A 26,778-nucleotide genomic window follows, 5' to 3' on the forward strand; every position below is an offset into this window, starting at 1 on the left:
AGTTGACAGTTACGCCATTTCCTCCCAAGCGGCCCACCTATCACTTAGGGTGCAGCCACTGGTGAAATCCTGCAACCCTGTCTGATATCATTTCTTCTGTATTTTCTGTTGCTGTTCTGAGTCTTTGCTCAGGTTCTGTATGCCTAATCCCATTTTGGTCAAACAGTCAATCAGTTCAGCCACCACCACCAAGTCTTCTATCAAAGTAGTTGGCTGAGTGAGGTTTTTTTTTTCGACGGAGGTGATCAGTTGTTACAGTCAGAATAAACTCACTTGCCCATTGTAGACTATTAGATTAGTCAAGGGAAAACAAGTGGTTGTAAGAAATGAATCCTCAATCTTGGTGGTTTAAATACTATAAAAGTTTATTTCTTGCTAATGTGAAGTCCACCTGGTGGCAAATGTGGGAGCAATGGGTTTTCTGCTACAGTAAAGGGACCCAAGCTGAGAGAGTCTTCAGGTGGCTCACAAGATTGTTCTGGTCCCAGCCTTCAGCTGGGAAAGAGCAAATGTGAAAGATCACACAGGAGGTTTTTATGAGCCAGAGCTAGCCTTGGCTTAATCCTTCCTGCTTGCAGTTTATTGTCTACAACTTGAGTACTTGGCCATACCTAATTGCAGAGGGAAACTGGGAAATGTCTGTGTGTTTGCCCCGGAGGAATGGAAAACCTAATGAGCCAGGTTCTGCTCCACAGAGCTAATGTCTTTCCTTTTGTGATACTTGCTCTTTTATTCAAATGAAAGGGGCAGGGAAGGGCCAGAGGTGTGGAGGAGGAGTCTCTTTTGTGTTTTCTAAGTAGCTGTTGTCTCAGTGCTTGGACATGAGAGTGGAAACGTATCTGTTCTGAATTCCTAATATAACTTATAATTGTTATTACTCTGTTCTCACAGGGAGATAAATGCTCGACTAGATGCTGTATCGGAAGTACTCCATTCAGAATCCAGTGTGTTTGGTCAGATAGAAAATCATCTACGTAAATTGCCTGATATAGAGAGAGGACTCTGTAGCATTTATCACAAAAAAGTAAGTGTGATAGAAAGCAGTTCTATTAAAACTGGCAGTGTTCTTCAGCATGAGGATCCCAGATATTAAAACGTCTCAGAGTTTTATTTTTGTTATTATTTTGTGAAATCTTAGAGATAATGACAGAATTCTTAAGAGAATTAAATTATACAAGTTGAAGGTATTCCAGTTTTTGCATTGTAGAAAATAAAGTTTGCCCATTTCTGTTAACTACAACAACAGATAGAAGCCTTTCTGGTATAATACAGGATGTTCTTATGTTGCATCCTAAAAACGTGGACCATCATCACAATAGGAAATTTCTTAGACTAGTCAGTTTTAAAAAGAGATGCCTTATTTCTTTTGACCCCAGAACAACTTCTTATTTAACTTTTCCAAAGGAAAGATCTACTATTATGTTTGTGGTGGTATCGCTATACAAATAAGTTTGGGTATGGAAGGTAAGCAAAAAGCTTTATTGTGACTTTCATCACTTAAGCTTTACAGTTTGTTATAACAATCAATAACAAAAGAGGTTTTCCCCATGAGACTAGCAGGAGATTTTTTTAACAGAAACCTTGCAAGCCAGAAGGGAGTGGCACGATATATTAAAAGCGCTGAATGGGAAAAATCTGCAGCCAAGAATTTTCTATCCAGCATGGCTATCATTCAGAATACAAGAAGAGATAGAGTTTCCCCAGACAAACAAAAACTAAAGGAGTTCATGACCACTCAGCCAACTCTGCAGGAGATATTAAAGGGACTTTGAGTAGACAGGAGAGACCAAAAGTGAAGTCTAAAGGTAGGAAACCCAAAAACAATAAAAATGAATATTTCAGTAAAAATCAGTCAAGGAACTCACCCACAAAAAGGATATAAAATATAATAACATATACCTAAAATGTGGGGAGGAGAGAAAAACAGTTTCAAACTTGAATGACTGTCAACTTAATATACACTGCTACATGCAGATTACAGAGTAATCATATATGAAAAATCACTAATAAACTTGTAAAGAATAAAGAAAAAGAAATCTAAATCTATCACTGAAGAAAATCAGCAAAATGAAAGAGAAAGACAAGAAAGGATCAGAGAAAGTCTTCAGAAACTACCACAAAATAAGTAATAAAATGGCAATAAATACATATCTATCAATAGTTACTTTAAATGTAAATGGACTAAATGCTCTAATCAAAAGACATAGGGTGACAGAAAGAATAACAAAACCCATCTATATGCTGCCCACTAGAGACTCATTTTAAACCTAATGACACCTGCTGATTGAAAGTGAGGGGATGGAGAAACATCGACCATGCAAATGGATGTCAAAAGAAAGCCAGAGTAGCAATACTTACATCGGACAAACTAGACCTTTAGGCAAAGACTGTAGTAAGAAGGGCACTATATAATAATAAGGGTGACAGTCCACCAAGATGAAAAAAACAATTGTAAATATTTATGTACTCAAATACATAAACAGTTAATAACAAACATAAAGGAACTAATCAATAATAATACACAGGACACCATCAAAACCCTAGAGGAGAAAGCAGGAAAAAACCTCTTTGACCTCAGCCACAGCAATTTCTTACTCGACACATCTCCAAAGGCAAGGGGATTAAAAAGCAAAAATGAACTAATGGGACCTCATCAAGATAAAAAGCTTCTGCACTGCCAAGGAAACAATCAACAAAACTAAAAGGCAATCGACGGAATGGGAAAGATATTTGCAAATGACGTAAAGGGTAAAGGGCTAGTATCTAAAATCTATAAAGAACTCACCTAACTCCACACCCGAAAAACAAATAATCCAGTGAAGAAATGGGCAGAAGACATGAATAGACACTTTTCCAAAGAAGACGTCCAGATGGCCAACAGACACATGAAAAGATGCTCAACATCACTCCTCATCAGGGAAATACAAATCAAAACCACACTGAGATACCACCTCATGCCAGTCAGAGTGGCTAAAACGAACAAATCAGGAGATTATAGATGCTGGAGAGGATGTGGAGAAACGGGAACCCTCTTACACTGTTGGTGGGAATGCAAACTGGTGCAACCGCTCTGGAAAACAGCGTGGAGGTTCCTCAAAAAATTAAAAATAGAACTACCCTATGACCCAGCAGTAGCACTGCTAGGAATTTACCCAAGGGATACAGGAGTGCTGATGCATAGGGGCACTTGTATCCCAATGTTTATAGTGGCACTTTCAACAATAGCCAAATGATGGAAAGAGCCTAAATGCCCATCAACTGACGAATGGATAAAGAAGATGTGGTTTATATATACAATGGAATACTACTTGGCAATGAGAAAGAATGAAATCTGGCCATTTGCACCAAGGTGGATGGAACTGGAGGGTATGCTAAGTGAAATAAGGCAGAGAAAGACAGATATCATATGTTTTCACTCATATGTGGATCTCGAGAAACTTAGCAGAAGACCATGAGGGAGGGGAAGGGGGAAAAATTACAGAGAGGGAGGGAGGCAAACCATGAGAGACTCTTAAAGACTGAGAATAAACTGAGGGTTGATGGGGAGGTGGGGGAGAGGGGAAAGTGGGTGATGGGCATGGAGGAAGGCATTTGTTGGGATGAGCACTGTGTGTTGTATAATTTATTTGACAATAAATAATATTAAAAAATAAAATAAAATAAAATAATAGTACAATACTAGTAGGGGACTTTAACACCCCACTTACATCAATGGACAGATCATCTAAACAGAAACCCAGCAACGGCTTTGAATGATACACTGGAACAGATGGAGTTAATAGATATATTCAGAACATTCCATCCTAAAACAGCACACTACACATTCTTTTCAAGTGTGTACAGAACATTCTCCAGAATAGATCACATATTAGCCCGTAAAACAAACCTCAACAGATTCTAGAAGATCCAAGCCCTCAGCAAAGTAGTATTAGAGGCCACATACCTCAACATAATAGAGGGCAGATATGAAAAACCTACAGCTAACATCATCCTTTTTTTTTAATGTTTATTTATTTTGAGAGGAAGAGAGTGTGTGAGCAGGGGAGGGGCAGAGAGAGGGAGGGAGAAAATCCCAAGCAGGCTCTGCACTGACAGCATGGGGCCTGATGCAGGGCTTGATCTCACAAACTGTAAGATCATGACCTGAGCCAAAATCAGGAGTCAGATGCTTAAATGACTGAGCCATCCAGGCGCCATTAACATCATTCTAACTGGTGAAAAACTAACTTGTTTTGAGTAAGACAAGGATGTCCACTTTCATCACTTTTTTTTTCTTTTTTTTTTTTTTTAATGTTTTCATTTATCTTTGAGACAGAGAGAGACAGAGCATGAGCAGGGGAGGTGCAGAGAGAGGGGGAGACACAGAATCCAAAGCAGGCACCAGGCTCTGAGCTGTCAGCACAGAGCCCCATGCGGGGCTCGAACTCACGGAGTGTGAGATCATGACCTGAGCTGAAGTCGGACGCTCAACCGACTGAGCCACCCAGGCGCCCCTCATCACTTTTTTTCAACATAGTTCTGGAAGTCCTAGACACAGCATTCAGACGACAAAAGGAAATGAAAGACATCCAAAGGGGTAAGGAAGAAGTGTAACTTTCACTATTTGCAGATGGCATGACACTCTGTGTAGAAAACCCTAAGCTCTACCAAAAAACTGCTAGAACTGATAAATTCAGTAAAGTCTCAGGATACAAAATCAGAGTACAGAAATCTGTTGCATTTGTATACACCAATAATGAAGCAACAGAAAGAGAAATTAGGAAAACAGTCCCATTTACAGTAGCACCAAAAATAGTAAGATACATAGTAATAAATGTAACCTCTACTCTGAAACTATAAAGCTCTGATGAAATGTCCATTGACCAATGAACGGATAAAGATATGGTATGTGTATATATACATTTATATATACACATTTATATATACACACATATACACAATGGAATGTTACTCAGCCATAAAAGGAATGTGAAATCCTAACATTTGCAATGACGTGGATGGAGCTAGAGAGTATTATGCTAAGTGAAATAAGTCAGAGAAAGACAAATACTTTGTGATTTCACTCATATGTGAAATTTAAGAAACAAATGAGCATAGGGATAAAAAGAGAGATACTCAGTAAACCAAGAAACAGACTCTTAAATATAGAGAAGAAACTGATGGTCACCAGAGGGGAGGTGGGGGTTGGGTGGGTGGGTGAAACAGATGATGGAGATTAAGGAGTACACTTGTGATGAACACCAGGTATTGTGTGTAAGTGTTGAGTCACTGAATTGTGTACTTGAAGTACACTGGTAGTACACTGTATATTGACTAGCTGGAGTTTAAATAAAAACTTAAAAAAAAAAAGATGAGCTATAGGAATATTACACAATGGAATGTTACTCAGCCGTAAAAAAGTATGAGATCTTGCCATTTGCAACAACATCAGTGGACCTAGAGGATTTTATGCTATGTGAAATAAGTCAGACTGAGAAAAATAAAATGAATAAACAAAAAAGCATAATCAGACACGTAAATACAGAGAACAAACTGATGGTTGCCAGAAGGAAGGAGGTGGAGAGATGGGCAAAATGGATAAAGGGGAGTGGGAGGTACATGCTTTCTGTTACTGAATGAATAAATCATGAGAATAAAAGGCGCTGTACAGGGAATATAGTCAATGATATTGTAATGACATTGTAAGGTCACTTGTGGGAGCACACTTTTGTTGTGGGAGCAAAAAAAACACTGATGAAATTGAAGATGACACAAAAGAAATGGAAAGACATTCCGTGCTCCAGTATTTGGGAGAACAAATATTACTGATACTGCCCAAAGCAATCTACAGCTTTAATGCAATCCCTATCAAAATACCAACAACTTTTTTCACAAAACTAGAACAAGTAATCCTAAAATTTGTATGGAATCTCAAAAGACACCAAATAGCTAAAGCAGCCTTGAAAAAGAAAAAGCTAGAGGCATCACATTTCCAGACTTCAAGTTATATTACAAAGGGGTAGTAATTAAAGCAGTGTGGTACTGGCACAAAAATAGACATGTAGATCAATAGAATAGAATAGAAAATCCAGAAGTAACCCATAATTTGGTCAATTAATGTTTGACACAACAGTCAAGAATATCCAATGGGAAAAAGACAGTCTCTTCAACAAATGGTGTTGGTTAAACTGGACACTGACGTGCAAAAGAATGAATCTGTACCACTTTTTTACACCATACACGAAAATAAATTCAAAATTGATTAGAGACCTAAATGTGAGACCTGAAACCATAAAAATCCTAGCTACACAGGCAATAACTTCTCTGACATCGGCTGTAGCAGCTTCTTTCTAAATATGTCTCCTAAGGCCAGGGAGATCAAAGCAAAAATAAACAATTGGGACCATATCAAAATAAAAAGCTTCTGTACGATGAAGGAAACAATCAACAAAAGTAAAAGGCAGCCAACAGAATGGGAGAAGATATTTGCAAATGACCTACTGATAAAGGGTTAGTATCCAAAATATGTAAAGAACTTATACAGCTCAACACCCAAAAAACAAATAATCCAATTCAAAAACGGGCAAAAGACATGAACAGACATTTCTCCAAAGAAGACATCCAAATGGCCAATAGACAAATGAAAAGATGGTCATCATCACTTATCACAACTGAAAACTACAGTAAGATATCACCACACACCTGTCAGAATGGATAAAATCAACAACATAAGAAACAAAAGGTGTTGGTGAGGATGTGGAGAAAAAGAAACCCTCTTGCACTGTTGGTAGCAATGCAAACTACTATAGCTAGTGTGGGAAAACAGTATGGAGGTTCCTCAAAAAGTTAAAAATAGAATTACCTTATAATCTAGCAATCACACTACTGGGTATTTACCCAAAGAGTACAAGAACACTAATTCAAAGGGATACGTGCACCCTTACATTTATAGCAGCATTATTTATAATAGTCCAGATATGGAAGCAGCCCAACTGTCTGTCAATTGATGAATGAATAAAGAGACTGTGGTATAGGGGCTCCTAGGTGGCTCAGTCGGTTAAATGTCCTACTCTTGACTGCAGTTCAGGTCATGATCTTGAGGTTCAAGAGATAAGACCCACGTCAGGCTAGCCTGCTTGGAATTCCATCTCTGCCCCTCTCCCCTCAAAATAAATAAACATTAAAAATAAAGATGTGAGATATACACACACACACACACACACACACACACACACACACATACACATATACATATATATAGTGGAATATTATTCAGCCGTAAAAAAGAATGAAATCTTGCCATTTTGCAATGACATGGATAGAGGTAAAGATTATAATGTAAATGAAATAAGTGAGAAAGACAAATACCATATGATTTCACTCATGTGAAATTTAAGAAACAAAACAAACAAGAGGAGGGAAAAAATAGTTGAGAGAGAAAATAAAGAAACAGACTCTTAACTATAGAGAACAAACTGATGGTTACCAGATGGAAGGTGGGTAGGGGGATGGGTTAAATAAGTGATGGGGTTTAAGGAGTGCACTTGTCATCATGAACACCACGTGATGTATTGTTGAATCATTATATTGTCCACCTGAAACTAATAGTCTTTTAAATATACTGGCATTAAAACAAAAAATTAATGATAAATAAATGAAAAATTTTCCACACTTAGGGAAATCATTTACCTTCAAAATATGTCTAAAAATAGTTATATTTATAATTGCTAATAAACTTTCTATAATGTTTTACCTTTTGTTAAATTCATTCACATACATTAGACCCTTTGTCCCTTGTAAAAACTTTATGAAATTGATGAGGGGATACTGTGTTTTTTACCTTCTTACTAATGGGAGGCTATATATACTGCTATCTTTACGTAATGCTACCACAGCTTGCATTACCTTGTATAAATGATGATTCTGAGAAGAGAGTTAGTAGCTTGTTAGTAAATGACAGCTAGTATTTAAACCAGGGTCCTTGACTGGGTTTTTAGTGGGTACACTTTCGGACATTACCATTTTTGATGTAGTAGTTACTACCATTGCATTTTTTTTTGGTTATCCCTACATAAGCCATCTTTATTTTCCGCCCCGATGTAAATCCTTGCCAATGTAATAATTTTTTGTAGGATAATTTTTATGTGCCCACATTTTAGTTGTGACCAATTTTTCATTAGTCTTTACTTTTTTTAGTCCTTTCCCCCACAAAGTTTTACTGGAACGATACGTGCTGCTTCTGAGAATACTTGCAGTGCCCAGGAGGACTTATGTAACTGTTCCATATGCTTCAGCTAAATTTGAAAACAAAGAACAAACCAGAATTGGGAAATACTAATCCCCAGGAAAAAATGCCCGAGTTGGTTATGGGGTCAGTAGAGTCTGTTGTACCATTACTTGGTACACTTGTGTTGTGGTTTTGCTGGCAGTGGCAGAGGTTGTCCTGATACATTACTCCCCCGTTATCCGCCGTCAACAGCAGGCCAGAAGCAGATCATCCTTCTGACGTTTCGTCAGTTGTATAGCCTAGCACTATGTCACAGTGCTTCATTTTATCACGTGGGCATTATATCATCTCACACCATGACAAGAAAGGTGAGTGGAGTCCGATGTATTTTGACAGAGAGACCATATTCATATAACTTTTATTACAGTATATTAAAAATGTCTTATTTTATTGTGCATCTCCTACTGTGCCTAATTTATCAATTAAACTTTATCATAGGTATGTACATAGGAAAGACAGTACATATGAGATTAGGTACTTACTATCTGTGATCAGATACCAGTGGGGATCTTGGAACATATCTCTTGTAGATAAGGGGGGAACTACTGTAGTTGAAAATTTTATGGTTGACATTTTGAGGTTAGAGTGGATGTCAAACCATTTGTTATGTTGTATCATTGGTCCAGTGCCTGGCAATCAGAGCATATTACTACCCTTCATCAAGCAACAGATCTCCAAGCACCTTGCCTTCACTGCTTGAAAGGATTCACTGACAGTTGTTAAAGATTTTTGTTTTTCTCGAGAAAAAATAGGGACAAAGCTGAGAAAATTGTTACTTGCTAATTAAAAGAGCTGAGTCAAGGGGCGCCTGGGTGTCTCCATCTATTGAGTGTCTGACTCTTGATTTTGGCTAAGCTCATGATCTCAAGTTTGAGTCCCACATGCATCAGGCTCTGCACTGACAGTGGGGAGACTGCTTGGGATTCTCTCCCTCTCTCTGCCCCCCCCCAAGTACATAGATAGACTTAAAAAATATATATATATATTAATATATCATATATATCATATATATTAATATATTAATATATTATATCATATACGTGTGTGTGTGTATATATGTGTGTGTGTGTGTGTGTGTATATATATATATATATATATATATATATATATATATATATATAAAAGAGCTGAGTCAAAGAATCCATGGCATCAAGACGGAAGCATCTTTCCATGCTACTGTGATTTCTATTCTTTGCTTCCTCTCTTTAAACTTTGATGTTTGCATTTCATGAGGTTTGTGTATTTACAAAAGTTTAAAAAACTCTGATAAAAGAGTCTAATTCTGTTTTTAAATTGAGATATAATTAACGTAGCATTGTATTACTTTCAGGTTTATCACATTATAAATGGCTTGATATGTGTATATATTGAGAAGTGATCACCACAATAATTCTAACTAACATCCATCACCACTTGTAGTTACAAAGTTGTCTTCTTATGATGAGAACTTTTAAGATCCACTCTCTTGGCCACTTTCAAACATACGATACAGTATTATTAACTATAGTTACCGTGTTATACATTACATCTCCAGGACTTTATTTTATAATTGGAAGTTTGTACCTTTTGATCATCTCCACTCATTTCATCCACCTGCCTTCCATGCACCACCTCTGGCAACCACAGATCTATTTTTTGTATCTATGGATTTGCCTTTTTAAAAAATTTCACATAAAATTATATGGTATCGAATCAAATTCATTTTAAAAGTAACCAAGAATGACTTTTGTTTTAGAGTTTCAAACTAGACTTTAGTGAAGGAACTTATGACTCACTCAGAGGTTGTTCGTTGTTGCTGTTTTAATGTTTGCACAAGAGCATGCCCAAAGATTGATTTGAAAAGTGAGAATTAGAAATGACTTGGTAACAGACCAACTTTAGTAAGCCTAAATGCTTCAAACCAATTTTTTATAGATTAGTTAGCTGGCTCTTGGAACACACCATCAAACACATGTCTGTTCTTTATCATTAGATTACTCTAAATAAACTTCTGCTGTATGCACCAAATGGTGAGTGATATCCTGGGTACAGACTGTGCCAATTATGTAAAATTCATAAAATGGTTAAGAACACTGTTTGGATGTTGTGGAAGTGGTGAGCCTAGGCCATATGGCTGTGTGGAAAGTGCCATGGAATAGTCACAAATAGGTATTTTCATATTGATATTAGGGGATACCAAGTGGGCCGGCCCTGAAACAAAATAAACATTTCTTTTGATAGTAAAATTTCAAATCCAAATCTTAGATAATGGTGCTAGTCTTAGAAACCCATATTAACTGTGCTTAAGACCTGTTTTGTAAGAAAATGATACATAACTGCTAAGGTTGGTGAATACATTTAAAGGATTATAGCACTTAGTAAATGTTAGAGGAGAGTGTTTCCAGAATTTTGTAGGCGAGAATGGTTTCTTGGCCAGACTGGTATAAGCCTACAGCCACCTTTCAGTATGGAACTTAGGCTGGAGTTCTTACAGTCTCATGATGACCTGTTTCCACACTTATGATGTGTTCTAAAGCTCTTCCACAGTGAAATTTGCTGCTGGAAATGGGATTGAACATGAGTGACTCCAGGAGCAACTACTTCACTCTTATCCTCAGCTTTCTGGCAGTTCTACTGAGGTGTTTTGTTTAAGAACCTAGAGAACTGGGGTGCCTGGGTGGCTCAGTCACTTAAGCATCGGACTTTGGCCCCAGGTCATGATCTTGTGGTTTGTGAGTTTGAGCCCCATGTCTAGCCCTGTGCTGACAGCTCAGAGCCTGGAGCCTGCTTTGTATTCTATGTCTCCCTCTCTCTTTGCCCCTCCTCTGCTCGCATTCTGTCTGTATTTCTTTCTTAAAAATAAACATTAAAAAAAATAATAAAAAAGAAACTGGAGAACAACCTGCCTTGGGCACTTAAAACTTGATTGAAAAGTACTTTTGGTTGTCAATTTGCTTCTGTTGCTGATTTACACTTTATATCTAAGGGTGAAAAATCAATCCCTTCTAGTCTCTCAAATTACAAAAGTTACAAGAGATTATTATTCAAAAATTGTATTGAAAATGTTTACTTTTAGTTCTTCACTTTTGTTAGAATGTATCTATTTAATAATTAACTATAATAGTATTGGCCAGAATACGTCTAGGCTCCACATTACAAGAATCCAGCTTCCTATGTGTATCTTTCCCATCATACAGTGGCCTATCTGAGGAAGAGATGCTTTATGATAACACTTTGGATTCAGTTGTTATTCACTTGGGCCTAACTTCTTATTTTTTTGCATAATTTGCCTCATTCCTTTTAGTTTAAAATTCTTTCCAAATATGTTGTGTGCATTAATTCATTTTATGCATATTACCTATTATGTATACTTATAATTAACCCTAAATCATCCTCTCATCTCAAGATACTTATTTCCATCACATATTTTATTTCATTTTCTTAAACTTTCTGACCTGATTCACCCTAGACTAGTTGCCCTGTATACTAGTTGTATAGCTATAGTTCATTTCCCTTGAATTGAATCTTCTGTTCAGTCTTTCTGTATTCCATGTCTTCCTCTTGGTTTATTGCTTTCTTCTGATGGAGTACATTCTCTAGAAGCATCCTGGAGAAAAGGTATTGGAAATACAGTTGACCCCTGAACAATGAGGGAATTAAGGGCACCAATCCCTGCACAGTTGAAAATCCATGTGTAACTTTTGACCCCCCCCCAGCACTTAACTACTAATAGCCTACTTTTGATCTGAAGCTTTAATGACATTTGATTAACACTATGTTTTGTATATGTACATTATATACTTATTATTACATTGAGGTAAGCTAGAGATGTGAAGAAAATCATAATGTTAAGAAAATTTCTTTTAAGAGAGAAAACACATTTACAGTACTATAGTATTTATCCAAAAGAATTTGTGTAGAAGTAGACCTATACGTTTCCAACCTGTGTTGTTCGAGTTAACAGTAAATGTTTTGAGATATTGATGTCTGGAAATGTCCTTTTTTTCTACTCACATTTGATTGGTAGTTTTACTGGGTATAAAATTCTAGGCTATACATTACTTGGTGTGATTTTTTTTTTCTCCCCTTCTAAAAATTTTCTTTTTTTCCCTAGTGTTATAAAATTTCATGTTGATTTTCCATGATTTAGTTCTATTTTCAACCATTGTATTGAGCCCTTCAATCTGGCAACCAAGTTCTGGGAAATTGTCCTGAATTATTTTTTGGTTCTTTCTTTTTTGCAACTATTTTATTTTGATTGATTGAATTCCATTCTTGGAATGTTCCTTTAAGAAAAAAAAATAGTATCCTGTTCTTGTTTCATGTTTGCATTATTCTCTGATTAACTGAGTGTATTGGTTGTTTTTTTTTTTTTTTTGAGACATTTTCTTCTATTTATTTATGCTGTGTATATCTATGTAAGTAGAAGAAAATGAATGTCTTAAAAAATTTATTCGTTGATTTATTGTTTGTTTTTTTTCATTTCACATTAGAATTTTTTATCTGATGTCTGATCATTTTTAAAGAGTGGAGGGCTAAAATGCTGATAGGAAGTGCTCTGTAGTTGAATATGGTTTGCAAAATATGAGGTGAACTGTACAATATACTAGCTGATCCATTTATGGGGAGAACTCCTGCTTTAGTATCTTCAGAGTTTTCATCTTGGGCTCATGAGATTCTCCAGGGTCTTTTCTAGCCTTCTAAATGGCTAACAGTGTTCTGGGAGCTAGAAGGGGACAACTGGGAATCTCAGCATTGAGTTTGCAACTGTTTTCTTAATCCCTTGCTTTTGGTGGTACTGTCATCCTTCTCTGTGCTTGAAGATGGCTCAGATATCCTATGTTTTCCCTTCTCGAGAGGATAAAACTAGTCTTTTGTCGGGTAGGAGAATAGTCGTTGCTCAGTGGTGTGGAGACGAATAGAGTATTGAGGGATAATTGCTTCTTAATTCATTTTCAAACAGTCATTTTCAGCCCACCCCCGGGTTCCTCTTCCAAAGATAATTTGTGCCACCAGTTCCTCAGAATTTTAGGATTCTTGGTGTAACTTAAGTTAGGTCCTAGCTTACCTCATATCTACCTTAAGATTCTAGTATCATGAGTCTTCTAAATCAGTGACCACTTGTCCATTTACTTTATAGCTTCTAAGTTGTTGTTGCTGGTGTCTTTTCTTCTAGTTATTTTTGAGGTTTTATGTCTTTTTAAACAACCTTTGACTGTGGTTTCAAGATAGAGTGAAATGAGATACACATGTTCATCTTATTCTCTTTATCAGAAGCTCCAAAAGTAAAAATTATTCATGTTCATGTTAAAAAATTGTCAGTGTGTACAGGAGTATAAGATAAAGTGTAAAAACTTTTCCTCTACTTTCCCCTGCATACACACTACCCAGGGGTAACTAAAGTAAGTTAACAAGTGTACCCTCCAGAAATTTTTTTTGTTTATATTTTTATTTATATAGAATAATGCATGTAGTATAATCAAAAGTGAAATTTTACTGTATAAATACATATGTGGTATATAGTATAAACATATACAATGTTTGTTTAATATGTTGAAATTAGGGAGTTCCGTATTGATGTGTACATTAATATGTACAGATGTCTTAATTTTTTAACTGTTTAACAGTATTATATTGTATGAGTTTTTCCTAATAAAATCTCATTTGTTAGATACTTGTTTCTTATTCATCTTTTTAATATTATTACCAACAGTGCTACTATAAATATTCAGAGCCACATATCTTTTTCATTTCTTGTTATAGTTTTAGTTTAATTGTTAAAAGTGGAATTTAGTCAAACAATCCTCCTCAAAGAGGATATGCCTCTGCTAATGGTATATCAAAGTGTCTTTCTTTATATCCTGTGTGACTCATCTCTTATCAGCCTTTTAAATCTTTGGCATTCTGATAAGTGACAAATGCTATCTTGTCATTTTAATTTGCTTGTTCTAATTATATGTGAGGTTAATCAAGTGCTTATTGGACATTCCTTTTTTATGAGCTGCATATTCAGTTCATTTAGCCATTATTCTTTGGATTATTCCTTTTCCAGGTCGATTTGTAAGAGCTTATTATTCTAGGGATAGTTTTGCCCTTTATCATATGTCTTGCAGATATTTCCCCAGGATTGTCCTTTATATTTTTGACATTGTTTACTGTATTTTTGCTATATGGTCCATATATTTTAAAATGAGAAAATATTGAGCAAATATTGGCTTTACTATCCCTGACCCACATTGTTTCCTTGAGAGCTTTAAAATATTATAAAGTATTTAAACTATTGATTTAACATTTGGAAGGTACCAGTAGTATTTTATTTCAATTAACTAGTTTATAGAGTAAATTAAAATTTTCTTATATTCTAACTTTAAAAAGACCATTAATTAAAAGACCACTAATTAAACATCATGTTCATATATCTTGTATTATTTAGCTAAAAAATATTTCTATTTTCAGTGTTCTACACAAGAGTTCTTCTTGATTGTCAAAACGCTGTATCACCTGAAGTCAGAATTTCAAGCATTAATACCTGCTGTTAATTCCCACGTTCGGTCAGACTTGCTCCAGACATTTATTTTAGAAATTCCTGAACTCCTCAGTCCAGTAGAGCGTTTCTTAAAGCTACTTAATGAACAAGCTGCCAAGTAAGTAGTAGATTCGTAGATTATTGTCACTGCTGGAAATAAAGAACTCATGTATTTGCCCTTTGGTGAATGGATTCCTAAGCTTCCCTAGCAGTAATGGTAGGAATTGCCTGTGAAATTAGAAATGTGATTGGATGCTAAAGGCTGTCAATTACAGCTGGAAGTAACCCTCTTCCATCTAAAACTTAGTTCATTATTTAGGACAATACAGTACTTCTCCAGGTATTGGATGATGAAAAGATAAAGTCCAGGCAGAGCAACTGGTAGCATTTATTAATTTAAAATTGTGTGGCAGATGGCATCTTACACTCATTTGCTAGATATCCAGTGGTCTGCCTTATATTTAGAAATTACAGAAGCAAAGTTATCCTTTAAGAGGTAGTCATTTCACAGTTCATCCCACAAAGAACTCTGTATAAAGGGGGGGAAAAGACAGTATTTTCATTTGTGCTTATTTTCTGAATAGGCAAACAACAAAAAATTTCATTTTATCTCTCACACCATGGAAATCATGAACTTGCAAAATGAAAATGTCTTTAGGATAATTTTGTCTATCTTCAAAGAAATTGAGAAACCTACCTGTAAATACTTAGTGGCAGAACTGGGATTAGAGCCTCGTTTCCTGGCTCCCAACTCTTTGGTCTTTTATCATGCTGTGAAAAATAATTGATGATCGGTATAAGTAGTATGCTTCAATATATATATTTGCTTTTTTTTTCCATTTTTTAGAAGTGGGGATAAAACAGAATTATTCAAAGATCTTTCTGACTTCCCTTTAATAAAAAAGAGGAAGGATGAAATTGAAGAAGTTACTCACAGGATCCAAATACATTTGCAAGATATACGAAAAATACTAAAAAATCCTTCTGCACAGTATGTGACAGTATCAGGACAGGAGGTAATGTCAGACATAATTTTATTTTGCATTAGTTTATCTCAGGTAGAAAAGCTACTTTAAAATGTGAACAAAAATCCGAGGACAGGATGAAAGTTTGTTTTGTTTAGTTTTTATATTTTTTCTTTTGTTCCTTGGAAATAAGATGTAATGCCTTGTTTTGATAAGAATGATTTTAGTAACAGTATTTTGTGTTTATTTACTTTAGTCCCCTGGTGAAATCATGCAACGTAATATTACATGTATTTTAATATTATTTCCTGAAATGTATTATAGAAAACCATGATTATTGTAAATAGTAATTTAGAGGATTCATTTACCCTAAATCCAGGAGAGAGAAGTTAGTCTTTGATGTCTGGCCAGCAGATAATGAAATGATATGAAGAGAACCACCTGTGTTGATTGGATCATAGTGATTAAAAGGCAGGGTTTCCTTCTGATGTTAGTATAGCTGCTAAAAAACAAAAAGAAAAAAAAAGAAACAAAACTATAGTGAAAACCTACAGTTAGTGAGTCTTCCATAAGATTATGTAAGTGCCGTTTAGAATGTATTTTGGTTGTTTTTTTTTTGGCATGTGTACCACTGTTTAAAGTTTGGTGTTATAAATATCTGAGTGAGAACCAGGAAGAAGTATGCCTTTTAAATGTAGTTGTATCCTTCGGTCTTATTCTGAGTCTTAAGGCATGCTACTTCTATATCTTATGTTTAATAGATATAAAGATTCTAACTGAGGGAATTTGAGAAATCCTACTTTGTTAAGATAGCAAATTAGGAAATGTGTGAATAATTTCCAGATCATGAACATTTTATTCAGAATTTTTAAAAACAGGTATTTTTCTAGTAGGGAAGACCTTAATTTCAAATAAAATTTTTAAATATTTGCATTCCTTTACATATTTAGTGAGAAGAATGTTGATTTGTATGATCATTTGAAATAAGAAATCCTACAGTAAATTATAATCTTTACTGAAACGTTTATTAATCTTGTGCCATTTAATAGACCATTGATTAAGTCGGCCTGTCTTTTGGACTAAAATTAAATCTTTTGGACATTTTGCAGTATATTCCACATAGAACTCCATATAACAGAAAAATAATTTGACAATCTTTATACTTGGTTGCCCTCCCATAACCAAATATTTAATTGCATCATTTGGTTTCACTATGCAATCAAGACCTTGCAAAGTAACATATGACCTTACCACCACTATTCTGAGCTATTGTTGAAAATGAGATGATCAAAACTGTTTAATAACATTAATGAAAGATAGGTAGTAGAAAAGTGGTGACCTGGTGTTACAGTGGGGAAAAGCTGTGTGTGTAAGTGCCCCTTCCCCCACTTACATGCTCTGTGACCACAGCAGAATCACCTGTGTCATGAGACTACTTTAAAAACCAGTTGAATTAAAATACATGAAAAGTGCTTTTTAATTCTAAAGCACTACGTAAATGTTCTTCATATACTACTACTACTACTACTAATATAGTTACCATTTATCAAGCACTTGCTCAGAATGGTGCTAAATGCTGTACATGTATTATTTAACCCTTATAATAACACAAAAAGGGGCTATTGTCATTTTGCAGCAAAGAAAACAGGTTTGGAGTAGTTAGGTAAGTTACCTGAGTCAGAAGCCCCGTCCTGCCTGACTCCAGTCTTTCTACCATGTCCTTCTTTCACTTTACTCACAAATATTAACATTTTATTTTATAAAACCCAGACATCTTAGAGCTCATAATACACAAACTAAAATAAAGCTTAAGTCTTGGGAGGACAGTCCTGTATCCAGTTGGCAGTTTTACAGTGAAAATGGGGAAAACTGATCAGGAATTCATAAGCAATAGTAGACTAGTATGTTTTGTTTTGTTTTGTTTTTTATATCAGTGTGGTAATGAAGTTTAAGAAAAAGCACAGTATGGAGATGAAGTAATTGGATTACAAATAATTAGGGAGATACAAATTATCTTATTCTTTACTTAACCTTCAGGTTAAGGTGATGAGTTTGAGGCAAGAAATTTCTTAGTTATTAACTGTGGGATGGATTCTTAATGGTTTTTTAAAAAAGTACAGAATTTTAATAGTACATCAGTACAGAATCACTTTTATAACATTTTTTTGAGAATTAGTGATTCTATTCAAACACCAAATGAATTCTAGATTTTCAGCATTGTTATCAAATTCTGTTTTAAAAACTTACAATTATTCAGAAATACTTAAAGTACAGAGAACCGACTCTGTCAAATATGATTACCTCTGAGAAATGAAAGAGGATAGCAGGAAAGTCCTTAATTTATATATGCTCTTCTTTTATACTCTTCTAAAATTTTATTCTGTACATATAACTGTAACAATTTTTTAAAAACCTGTTTTAGCAGCCCCATGTAGTACATGGATTTTGTTATTATTGGTAAAAATAAGTAGATTGTCAAGCCAGTATTAACTTTTGAAAACATTCATTTTTCACCTCTGTTTCCAGTTTTTATGTACTTATTAGAATACTATAAGCCTTACTGACTATGCACATTATTATCTCTGACTCTGATAGTATTTGTAAGAAAATAATGAAAGCAGAAACTTAGTTCACTGCTTCTATGATAGTCTTTCTCATATTTTAGATATACAGAGAATCATCTTTTTTTTTAATGTTTATTTATTTATTTGAAAGAGACAGAGAGACCAGAGGCAGAGACAGAGAGTGTACACATGTGCAAGTGGGTGAGGGGCAGAGAGAGAGGGAGAGAGAATCCCAAGCAGGCAGGGCTTGATCCCACAACCATGAGATCATGACCTGAACCAAAATCAAGTCAGATAACTGACTGAGCCACCCAGGTGCCCCTAGAGAATTATCTTTTAATCTTGAATCAAATATGGAATGGATATGGGGTGATATTTAGATTTGGAGTAGTACTGGTAAGTATTATTCCTAGGGGAAAGGGAAGAATTATTAGGCAGAAATCTTTAGGAAAAAACATTAGTTCACAACATGCAGCATATCCAGATTCTGCTTGGTATGTTTAAGATATGAAAAGCATTCTCCATTAAATCTTACTTCTAAATAAAAAAAAAAATATTTGAAGATTCTTGAGGAGAAGAAAGAAAAGGGGGATAGTAGGAATGGGTTAAGTGTGGTATTGAAGAAAACAGAGAGCAGTTTCTGGAGTTAATTAAGCAAACTTAGCCATGATGCCAGCCCAGTGATATGACAGACTGTAGTTGAGTAATGGTATCTGACATTTGAGCAACAAAGAATTGGATCCTAGGAGTATGAGAGAAAGTGCTAGAACAAATCATGGCACACTTCGCATCACCACCTAAGAAACAGGGACTGTAGAGCAGGGAAAGTGGCTGTGAGAATACTCTAAGCTTTCTGAAATATTTGTTAATTTCCAATTTTAGTTGGTTTCCATTTTTGTAGCAATAAAATTCTTAAAAGGCCTGTCTGCTCATTCTTAGAATATTTGTAGAAGGAAACAGAGAGAAACTTTCCTATTCGTTAGGTAGTATAGAAGAGAACAAAAACCTGCTAGTCTGTTTTTGGAGAAACCCCAGCTGAGAAGAAGAGGACATATAGGACCAGCACCAACTTGAGGAAGTAATCCCAGGGGTGTAACAAGCAGAAGGTCTATGTGGGCTTTTCCAACTCTCACCCTGTTTTCCATCCAGTATTGGCTCTGCATTTGGCTTCTTTCAGGATATGTAGTCCTTAGAGTAGACCCTTGATACTTACAGATTGAACCATATGGTGCACACTATTCCCAGCATGCTTCAAAGGGCCATAACTAGTAGCAAGGCACAGATATGAATCCGGTGCCCCATGTTGCCCTGTTATGGCAAATTAAGTAAGCCAGCCTCCCTGGCTGCCCAGTGAGACAGTTTTAACTAATTTTCAAAATTTCCGCCTTCCTTTCCTTAGTAACTCCAGTCGAGCTCTGTGTTAGTTATTACGGTTCTAGATGTATTCTTCCCAAGTATTAGTGCGCCACTGTGGTCCTGCATTTTGCAGTTTACTGCAGGCATAGCTCTTCCCAGAATTATTTTATGAAAGGATCAATATACCTTCTTGTTGGGCATTTAACAATAATACTTAGGCAGTTTTTTTAGCATAATCTTAAAGCGCTTTTATCTTTCTTGTCATTGATATTTATTTTGTGGGTTTTTTCCTCAGTTGCTTTTTGTAGCCGAAGGCTAGTTTTTAGACTCTTCACTCTTAATTGTTTAACTGGGTGTAGCAGGTTTGAAATTGTATTGTCTCCATATAAGAAGGCTTCATTAGTTGCAAAATTTTTTCTCAGAATGAAAATTCTTAAAATTAACCAATAATTTCTATATTATTTTTTTAAGCAGAATCTTTTTTTTAATGTTTATTTACTTATTTTGAGAGAGAGAGTGTGCACGAGCAAGGGAGAGAGAGAGAAAAGGAGAGAGAGAATCCCAAGCAGGCTGTACGCTGTCAGCACAGAGCCCGATGTGGGGCTTGAACTCATGAACCGTGAGAGCATGACCTGAGCTGAAACCAAGAGTCGGACACTAAACTGACTGAACCACCCAGCCACTCCAATAATTTCTATGTTGTTTCTATGAAATATAATTTCTATGAAAAACTACACAGAAAAATAAACTCAAAAGATAGGCCAACACTTCTAATAATATGCATATTGTGAATACCTAAAATGTTATAAAACTGGTATACGTAAAGAAGTTCCTGCCGCCATCTCAAAATTAGTGGTAGCCACATAGCTTCTGGGTTCCCTCCTGTACAAAATAAATGTTTGTGCGTTTATTCACTTAAATAAAACATTGCATTTCATTGCAATAATACAGGAGAGTAAGCAGGAGGAAGAGATGACCTACAACTAATGCTAAAAATGAAAGGCATGATAGTAGAAGTTGATTTCACTTGCTTCCTGGCCGATTTCAGAAAAGCTTGCTTGCAGAACGCAGTTGGCTTAATAAAGATATAGTTCATATAAGTGAAAACTTAAAGAAAACACCCTTTGGATAAAATATCTTCTGATAGCTGAAGAAATCTGTGCTTTTTCATGAGGATACTTTTAGATATTGGGCTCTTTGTGTAACAGCCGTGACAATAAATCCTCTTCTGTTCGGAATAAGGGATGGACCATATCTCAAACTGGTATAGCACTTCATAATTGATATTTTAAAATTGTATGTACTTAGAAATTCAATCGTATTACTGAGTAATAGAATTCTTAAGTAAGTGGGTACTAATAAATGAAAGAGACTGTTAAAGAAAAATCACCATTTGTAATATGCACATGATAATGTTATAAACATTAAGTTGTGAAGTTATATGCTTATTACAAACTTTTGTTAAATACAAGTTGTACTTTATTGCAAGTATTACAACCCTAATTAATAATATTTGGTTATATACATGAACATATATTTGGACATACATGAACTTCCCTTTTAACAGTATTGGATTTATTTTGAATGTTTAGAATAGTATTTACTAAACTGATAGAAGTTTTGAGGAAACTTTAAAAATATAATGGTTAATCATTTAAATATGTAATTTTTATTTATATTTCTTTTAGTTTATGATTGAAATAAAGAATTCTGCTGTATCTTGTATACCAACTGATTGGGTTAAGGTTGGAAGGTAGGTTTAAAAATACATTTTTTTCTTAATGTGAATTATAATGACACATTATGAGCATGTACACCTGTATGTTTTTGGAATGATAATAACCACATTCATGACATTAAATATGATTCTTCCCCTTTGGTTTTCTTATGGAACTTTTAACCAAAGAAATAATTATTTTAAACTCTTTCTATCATTGATTTTAAAATATTTTTTCCAAAGAGTATCTTATTTGTATATATTTGTTTTCTTGTTTTATTATTGTTTTATTCTCACACCTTAGAGTACACTTTAAACACATGAAAAAATGTTGGAGGATCTTCAGTTATAAAATTAATTTGGTTGCTTGAATTTTCTGATGAATGCCATACCTGAAATTTCATTTTCTGCTTCACTGAGCTCTCTCTGCATTTCTTTATTGTTGATGCTTTCCATGCCACATAATTATAATAGTTGTTTACATCTTCTTTTTTGTAAGTTGTATCATGAATTGATGAAAACAAATTTAATCAAAAACAAAATTAGAAAACCACATTGAGACTGCCCTTTCTCCTTGGTTAGGCATTAATTCCCAAGAGGGGACTCATTTAAAGAAGTGATGTTAGAGAAGTATATACTCCTGTGAATCATATTCTTTGTGAAATATTTATTACTACTGTTATTAATATGTTTGCTTGAACTTTAGATGAAAATGTCAGATTTGCCTGAGTAAGCAGAAGAGAGCCTAGTAGCTGGTGATTGTATGAAGGAACTATGTTAAGGATGGGAGAAAATTTTGACATGTATGAACGATTATTATAATTTTAACTTTAATTCAAAAAGAAAATGAGTTATCTATTGCCACTATCAAAGAATCCTGAAGGTACAATCATGGGTTTCTTTAGCTTGTTTTTCTTACATGTTACTAGAAGCCATAATTGAGATTTGAGTATTTTGTTTTTAGGGGATGTTTTCTCTCCTTGCAAGTATTCTTTCGTTTTCTGTCCTATACTATAGCTAATGAATCAAAATATGCTTTATGAAGAGAAGTTATTTAAAATTGTGCATCTAATTATCTAAGAAACTGAAATGTTTCACTGAATGAATTTTGTCGGAAGAGAAAGCTATGACAAATAGGTTTCCATAGAAGTCTAGATGATAATTCAGAAGCAATAAGGAAGGTATAAATCAGTGTCAGCATCTTGTGAACATTCAATGATGTAAATTGAAAGAATAAATAAGATAGTTTGGGGGAAGCTCATTGTTATATTTTATATGTTACTTGGCCATCAGAACCTTGACAGGGATAGGTTAGATTATCAGTCAGGTTTTGCATGTGAAAGTCTCACCCCTGTTCCAATAATGCCAAATTAAACATACTTGTGACAGGAGTAGGGGAGCAAACAAAGAACAGTGCAGTCTGTCATCACCTGCCTGTCACTTAACTCCAACCTTCTCTTCTCAAAGGTTCAAACATAATAATAACATCAACAGTGGTAATAATCACCACATCCACAAAACAATGCTTAACATTGGGTGCTAATGTCATGGGACATTGGCACCTTGCTAACCACTATCTTATCCTGTTAACAGTACCTATGACATAGATACTGTCATTATCCCCATTTTATAGATGAAGAAAGTGATGTTGAGAGAAGATCAGTTATATTTGCCCAAAGTCACACAGCAAGTAAGTGGCAGGCAGAGTTAGAGCCTTGGGCCAGACTTTTTGACTGGGGACCTGTGGCAGGCCCTCTTGTGCTCTGCAGTTTCTTGATGAAGAAGCAGAGATTATACACAAGCTCAGACGAGGAGCATGTGGTATTTCTTCCCTTCTGGAGCCGCTGTGAATCTACAGTTAGATAACGAAGCATTCTTCTTTGATTGCCTCCTGAATTAATGCATTGCTATTCTTTGTAATTCTTTATAGTTTTCTTTTTTTCACTGAAATACTGTAGTCATACAGAAAAGTATAAAACTTAAAGAATATTATGACCGTCATCAGTGTATCCAGCTTTGTCAGGACTTATTTGCTTCTGATCTTTTTTTTAATAAGCAAGCATTTTTATTTAGTGTAACTTAAAGAAAAAAGCTTTCTGCTTATGAAATGGAAACTCTAAACTCTGAACTTGTCATATGGGTATAATTTAAAATGCATTTTAGAGCTTCCTGAACAAAGTCCTATGAACTCCAAGTACTTTATTTACAACAGAGATCTTTGGAATCAATAGAATTCAGGACCATAATTAAAGAATGTTCTCTGTTTACAGCTATTTACTTTCAAGGTTCATCAGAGAATAATAAATAACTACTTTAATTTTCTGAAGTGAAGGTATTAGTGGTTTCTTAGTAACCTTGATTTCCTATTTATGTTTCTTCCCCTCTTCTAGCACAAAAGCTGTGAGCCGCTTTCACTCTCCTTTTATTGTAGAAAATTACAGACGTCTGAATCAGCTCCGGGAGCAGCTAGTCCTTGACTGCAGTGCTGAATGGCTTGATTTTCTAGAGTGAGTTTACAATGAAAAATATACTCTGACTTTTTGCTATGAGAAATAGACCGGAAAATCTTTCTATCAAAAAGAAAAGTAGAGATTACTGCTTGTGACCTGCCATAAAATAGTTGAGTACATGTGTTCTCTCATTTTATTTTTAGTCCGTTGAAATGTAAGCTCATCTTAGTCCGTAATGAGAGACCTAATATAGTTTATTGTTACTGTACCTACATTTAGTTGCTAAGGATGCTTGGTAGAGTCACGTTTTGAAATTCCACTTTGGACATCATTTACTTATAAAAAAGGCCTAATATTTTCAGAGTTGGACAAATATGGGTTAGTTGTTCTGTTTTTAATTTCTCCATTTAATTTTTTTTTTCTTATTTTACATCCTATGTATTTCCTAACTTTTTATTTTAAAGAATTTTAAACATGGGAAAGTTGAAATGAACGCTGACACTCTCTTCACTTACATTTATCAAGTGTTAACATTTTGCCACATTTTTTTTATATCTCTCATAGACTTTTTTTTCTGAACCATTTGAAAGTACATTTTAGACATTATAACACTTCACCCCTCCCCCTAAATCTTAATTAAGCATACATCTAAAACTAAAGACTTTATACTATATAATCTTAACACCATTATCACATCTAAAAAATTGATATTAATTTAAGGAATATTGAGTTTCTTTAATTCTGCCCCCCTCCCTGATTTTTATTTTATTTTATTTTTTTTTTAATTTTTTTTTTCAACGTTTATTTATTTTTCGGACAGAGAGAGACAGAGCATGAACGGGGGAGGGGCAGAGAGAGAGGGAGACACAGAATCGGAAACAGGCTCCAGGCTCCGAGCCATCAGCCCAGAGCCCGACGCGGGGCTCGAACTCACGGACCGCGAGATGGTGACCTGGCTGAAGTTGGACGCTTAACCGACTGTGCCACCCAGGCGCCCCCCCCTCCCTGATTTTTAAATGAAAGCTCAAATCAACTTTCACATGTTGCATTTTGTTACTATGTTTCTTTTCTAGTTGAATCTAGAATAATCTCCCACATTTTTTTGTTTTTTATGAGATTTTCTTTTGAAGAGCCCTTGCCATTCCCTCAAAGAATGTTTCATAGCTGGATTTATTCATTGCTGTGTGTTCATACGGACAGGGTTAAGTCTGGGGTGTGCTGGTAAATAAATGATAAACAGCCAGCTCTCTGGAAGAATAGTAGTGTTTGTGGTGCTTGTTGATTTCTGTAGTGTAAACACTCCTACCTGGGCTGATTTCAAGCTGCTGCTGGATTGGAGTTGGGAAAAGAGATGTACAATTGACCTTCATGAGTCCACAGCTATGAACCGCTCATCCAAGCACTTTATTATTCTTCAGATGATATCTTTGAGTGAGATATTATCACCCCCTATTTACAAATGAATTAATTGAGATACAGAAATAAGGAGTAAGTTGCCTACATTGGTTGGAGCCGAGATTCAACTCAGGGTATCTAGCGGTAGGTTGTGCCCTTTACCATCAGGTTGTAGAGGCTGCCTATGGTAAATACGTAGGCGTCACTCTGAACAGAAATCTCTCTGGTAGTCTTTCTCTTTAAAACCTTAAACAGTAAGTATTCAGCGAGGTTCTCCAGGAGCTAAGTAACCAGTCTGGCGAGTGAAAAAAAAAGATTCTGTGTGACAGTTTTTAAAAGGTAGCTGTTTGCCCAGAGGAGTCTTGGATTATAGCATCAGAAGGACATTCCACTTTACTTGTCCTGAATCTCCTGAGGTTATCTTGACTCCTAGTTGTGGACCCAGGGATAGAAACTTAGTGGTGTATTCATTTCCTTTTCCACTTCACTTTCAATTTTCCATTTTAAGGGTTTTCAGGGCCTTTGAGTCTCTAGTTCTCCTGTTTTGCCCTTAGAAGTATCACTGAGACATGAAAATTAGATTCCTTTCAGGCTTCAGGGACCACATTCTAGGATCCTGCAATTTGGTGAGTTGATACATATTCACTCTATTCACAGTATACACAATTTTACACATCTGGTTTATGTTCTCATTGCTAATATTCTAGGCTAAAGGAAGTTCAAATCTCCCAGTGCAAACACTTTGGCTTTATTCTTGATTCTGTCTTCCTTTTTGTCCCTTTATCTGTTATCCTGTTTGTCTTTTTTGCCTTTGAAATGTCTCTTTGATTTGTCCCTTCTGTTGTTCCCTTGTAGCACCCCACCATTTCTGCATACCATTCTTACTGTTTCAGCCCGCTGCCTGGGCCCTTCTACCAAATTAACCCAGGAGAATTTTACTTTCATCATACCACCACTTTGAGAGTTGCTATGAGTAAGCTGACATTAAATACAATATCACAAAGGATATGATATTCATGTTGCATTGCTAAGTGCAGGAAGGATGCAAAACAGTAATGTGTAAATTCATATACACACACGGCATACAAACCTTTTATCTTATAAGATTAAATATATGTATGCCATTATTTTATTATCAGTATGCTTATTGGCCATTTATGTATCTTCTTTGAAGAAATGTATTTATATATATCCTTGAGTATTAACTGATTATTTCTGGATGGTGAGGTTACTGGAGATTTTAATTTACTTTGCAAAGACATGATATCAAAAGTATCTTTAATGTACTTACATTACTTTCAAAATAAGAAAAATACATTATATTTTTATCAAAAAAATATTGGCTCAATTTTAGCTACAGCTTTTGCAACTAGAGCCCCCACTTGAGAACAATATTGTTAAGCACAGTACTTATTAAGGTGCCAGATGGTGTGCATATGATGTCATTTTAAAAAAATGATTAACCTCAATGAACCTGACGTCAGGGGATTGAATACCAGCTATACACGTGTATGTCTCTTATTGAGATACCGTTATGCATTAGTCATAGTAGTTTGGATC

General features: G+C 35.2%; 1 protein-coding gene across 7 annotated transcripts in view; it reads left to right on the forward strand.

Moving 5' to 3' along the window:
* MSH3 (mutS homolog 3) overlaps positions 1 to 26,778 on the forward strand; it is a 190,936-nt gene that overhangs the window by 95,639 nt on the left and 68,519 nt on the right. For 6 of the 7 annotated variants that reach the window (XR_007152176.1, XM_047858749.1, XM_047858760.1 and 3 more), the window contains exons 13-17: positions 892 to 1,024; positions 14,702 to 14,889; positions 15,619 to 15,787; positions 21,345 to 21,409; positions 23,764 to 23,880. Coding sequence is in view for 6 of the 7 variants with exons in the window: in XM_047858749.1 (XP_047714705.1) it covers positions 892 to 1,024; positions 14,702 to 14,889; positions 15,619 to 15,787; positions 21,345 to 21,409; positions 23,764 to 23,880 (672 nt within the window). In the remaining variant the exon portion in view is untranslated. The remainder of the gene's footprint in view (positions 1 to 891; positions 1,025 to 14,701; positions 14,890 to 15,618; positions 15,788 to 21,344; positions 21,410 to 23,763; positions 23,881 to 26,778) is intronic. The other variant, XM_047858770.1, reaches the window with a different exon arrangement.

Source organism: Prionailurus viverrinus, chromosome A1 (genome assembly GCF_022837055.1).
Source record: "Prionailurus viverrinus isolate Anna chromosome A1, UM_Priviv_1.0, whole genome shotgun sequence".
In the NCBI taxonomy this organism is placed as follows: domain Eukaryota; kingdom Metazoa; phylum Chordata; class Mammalia; order Carnivora; family Felidae; genus Prionailurus; species Prionailurus viverrinus.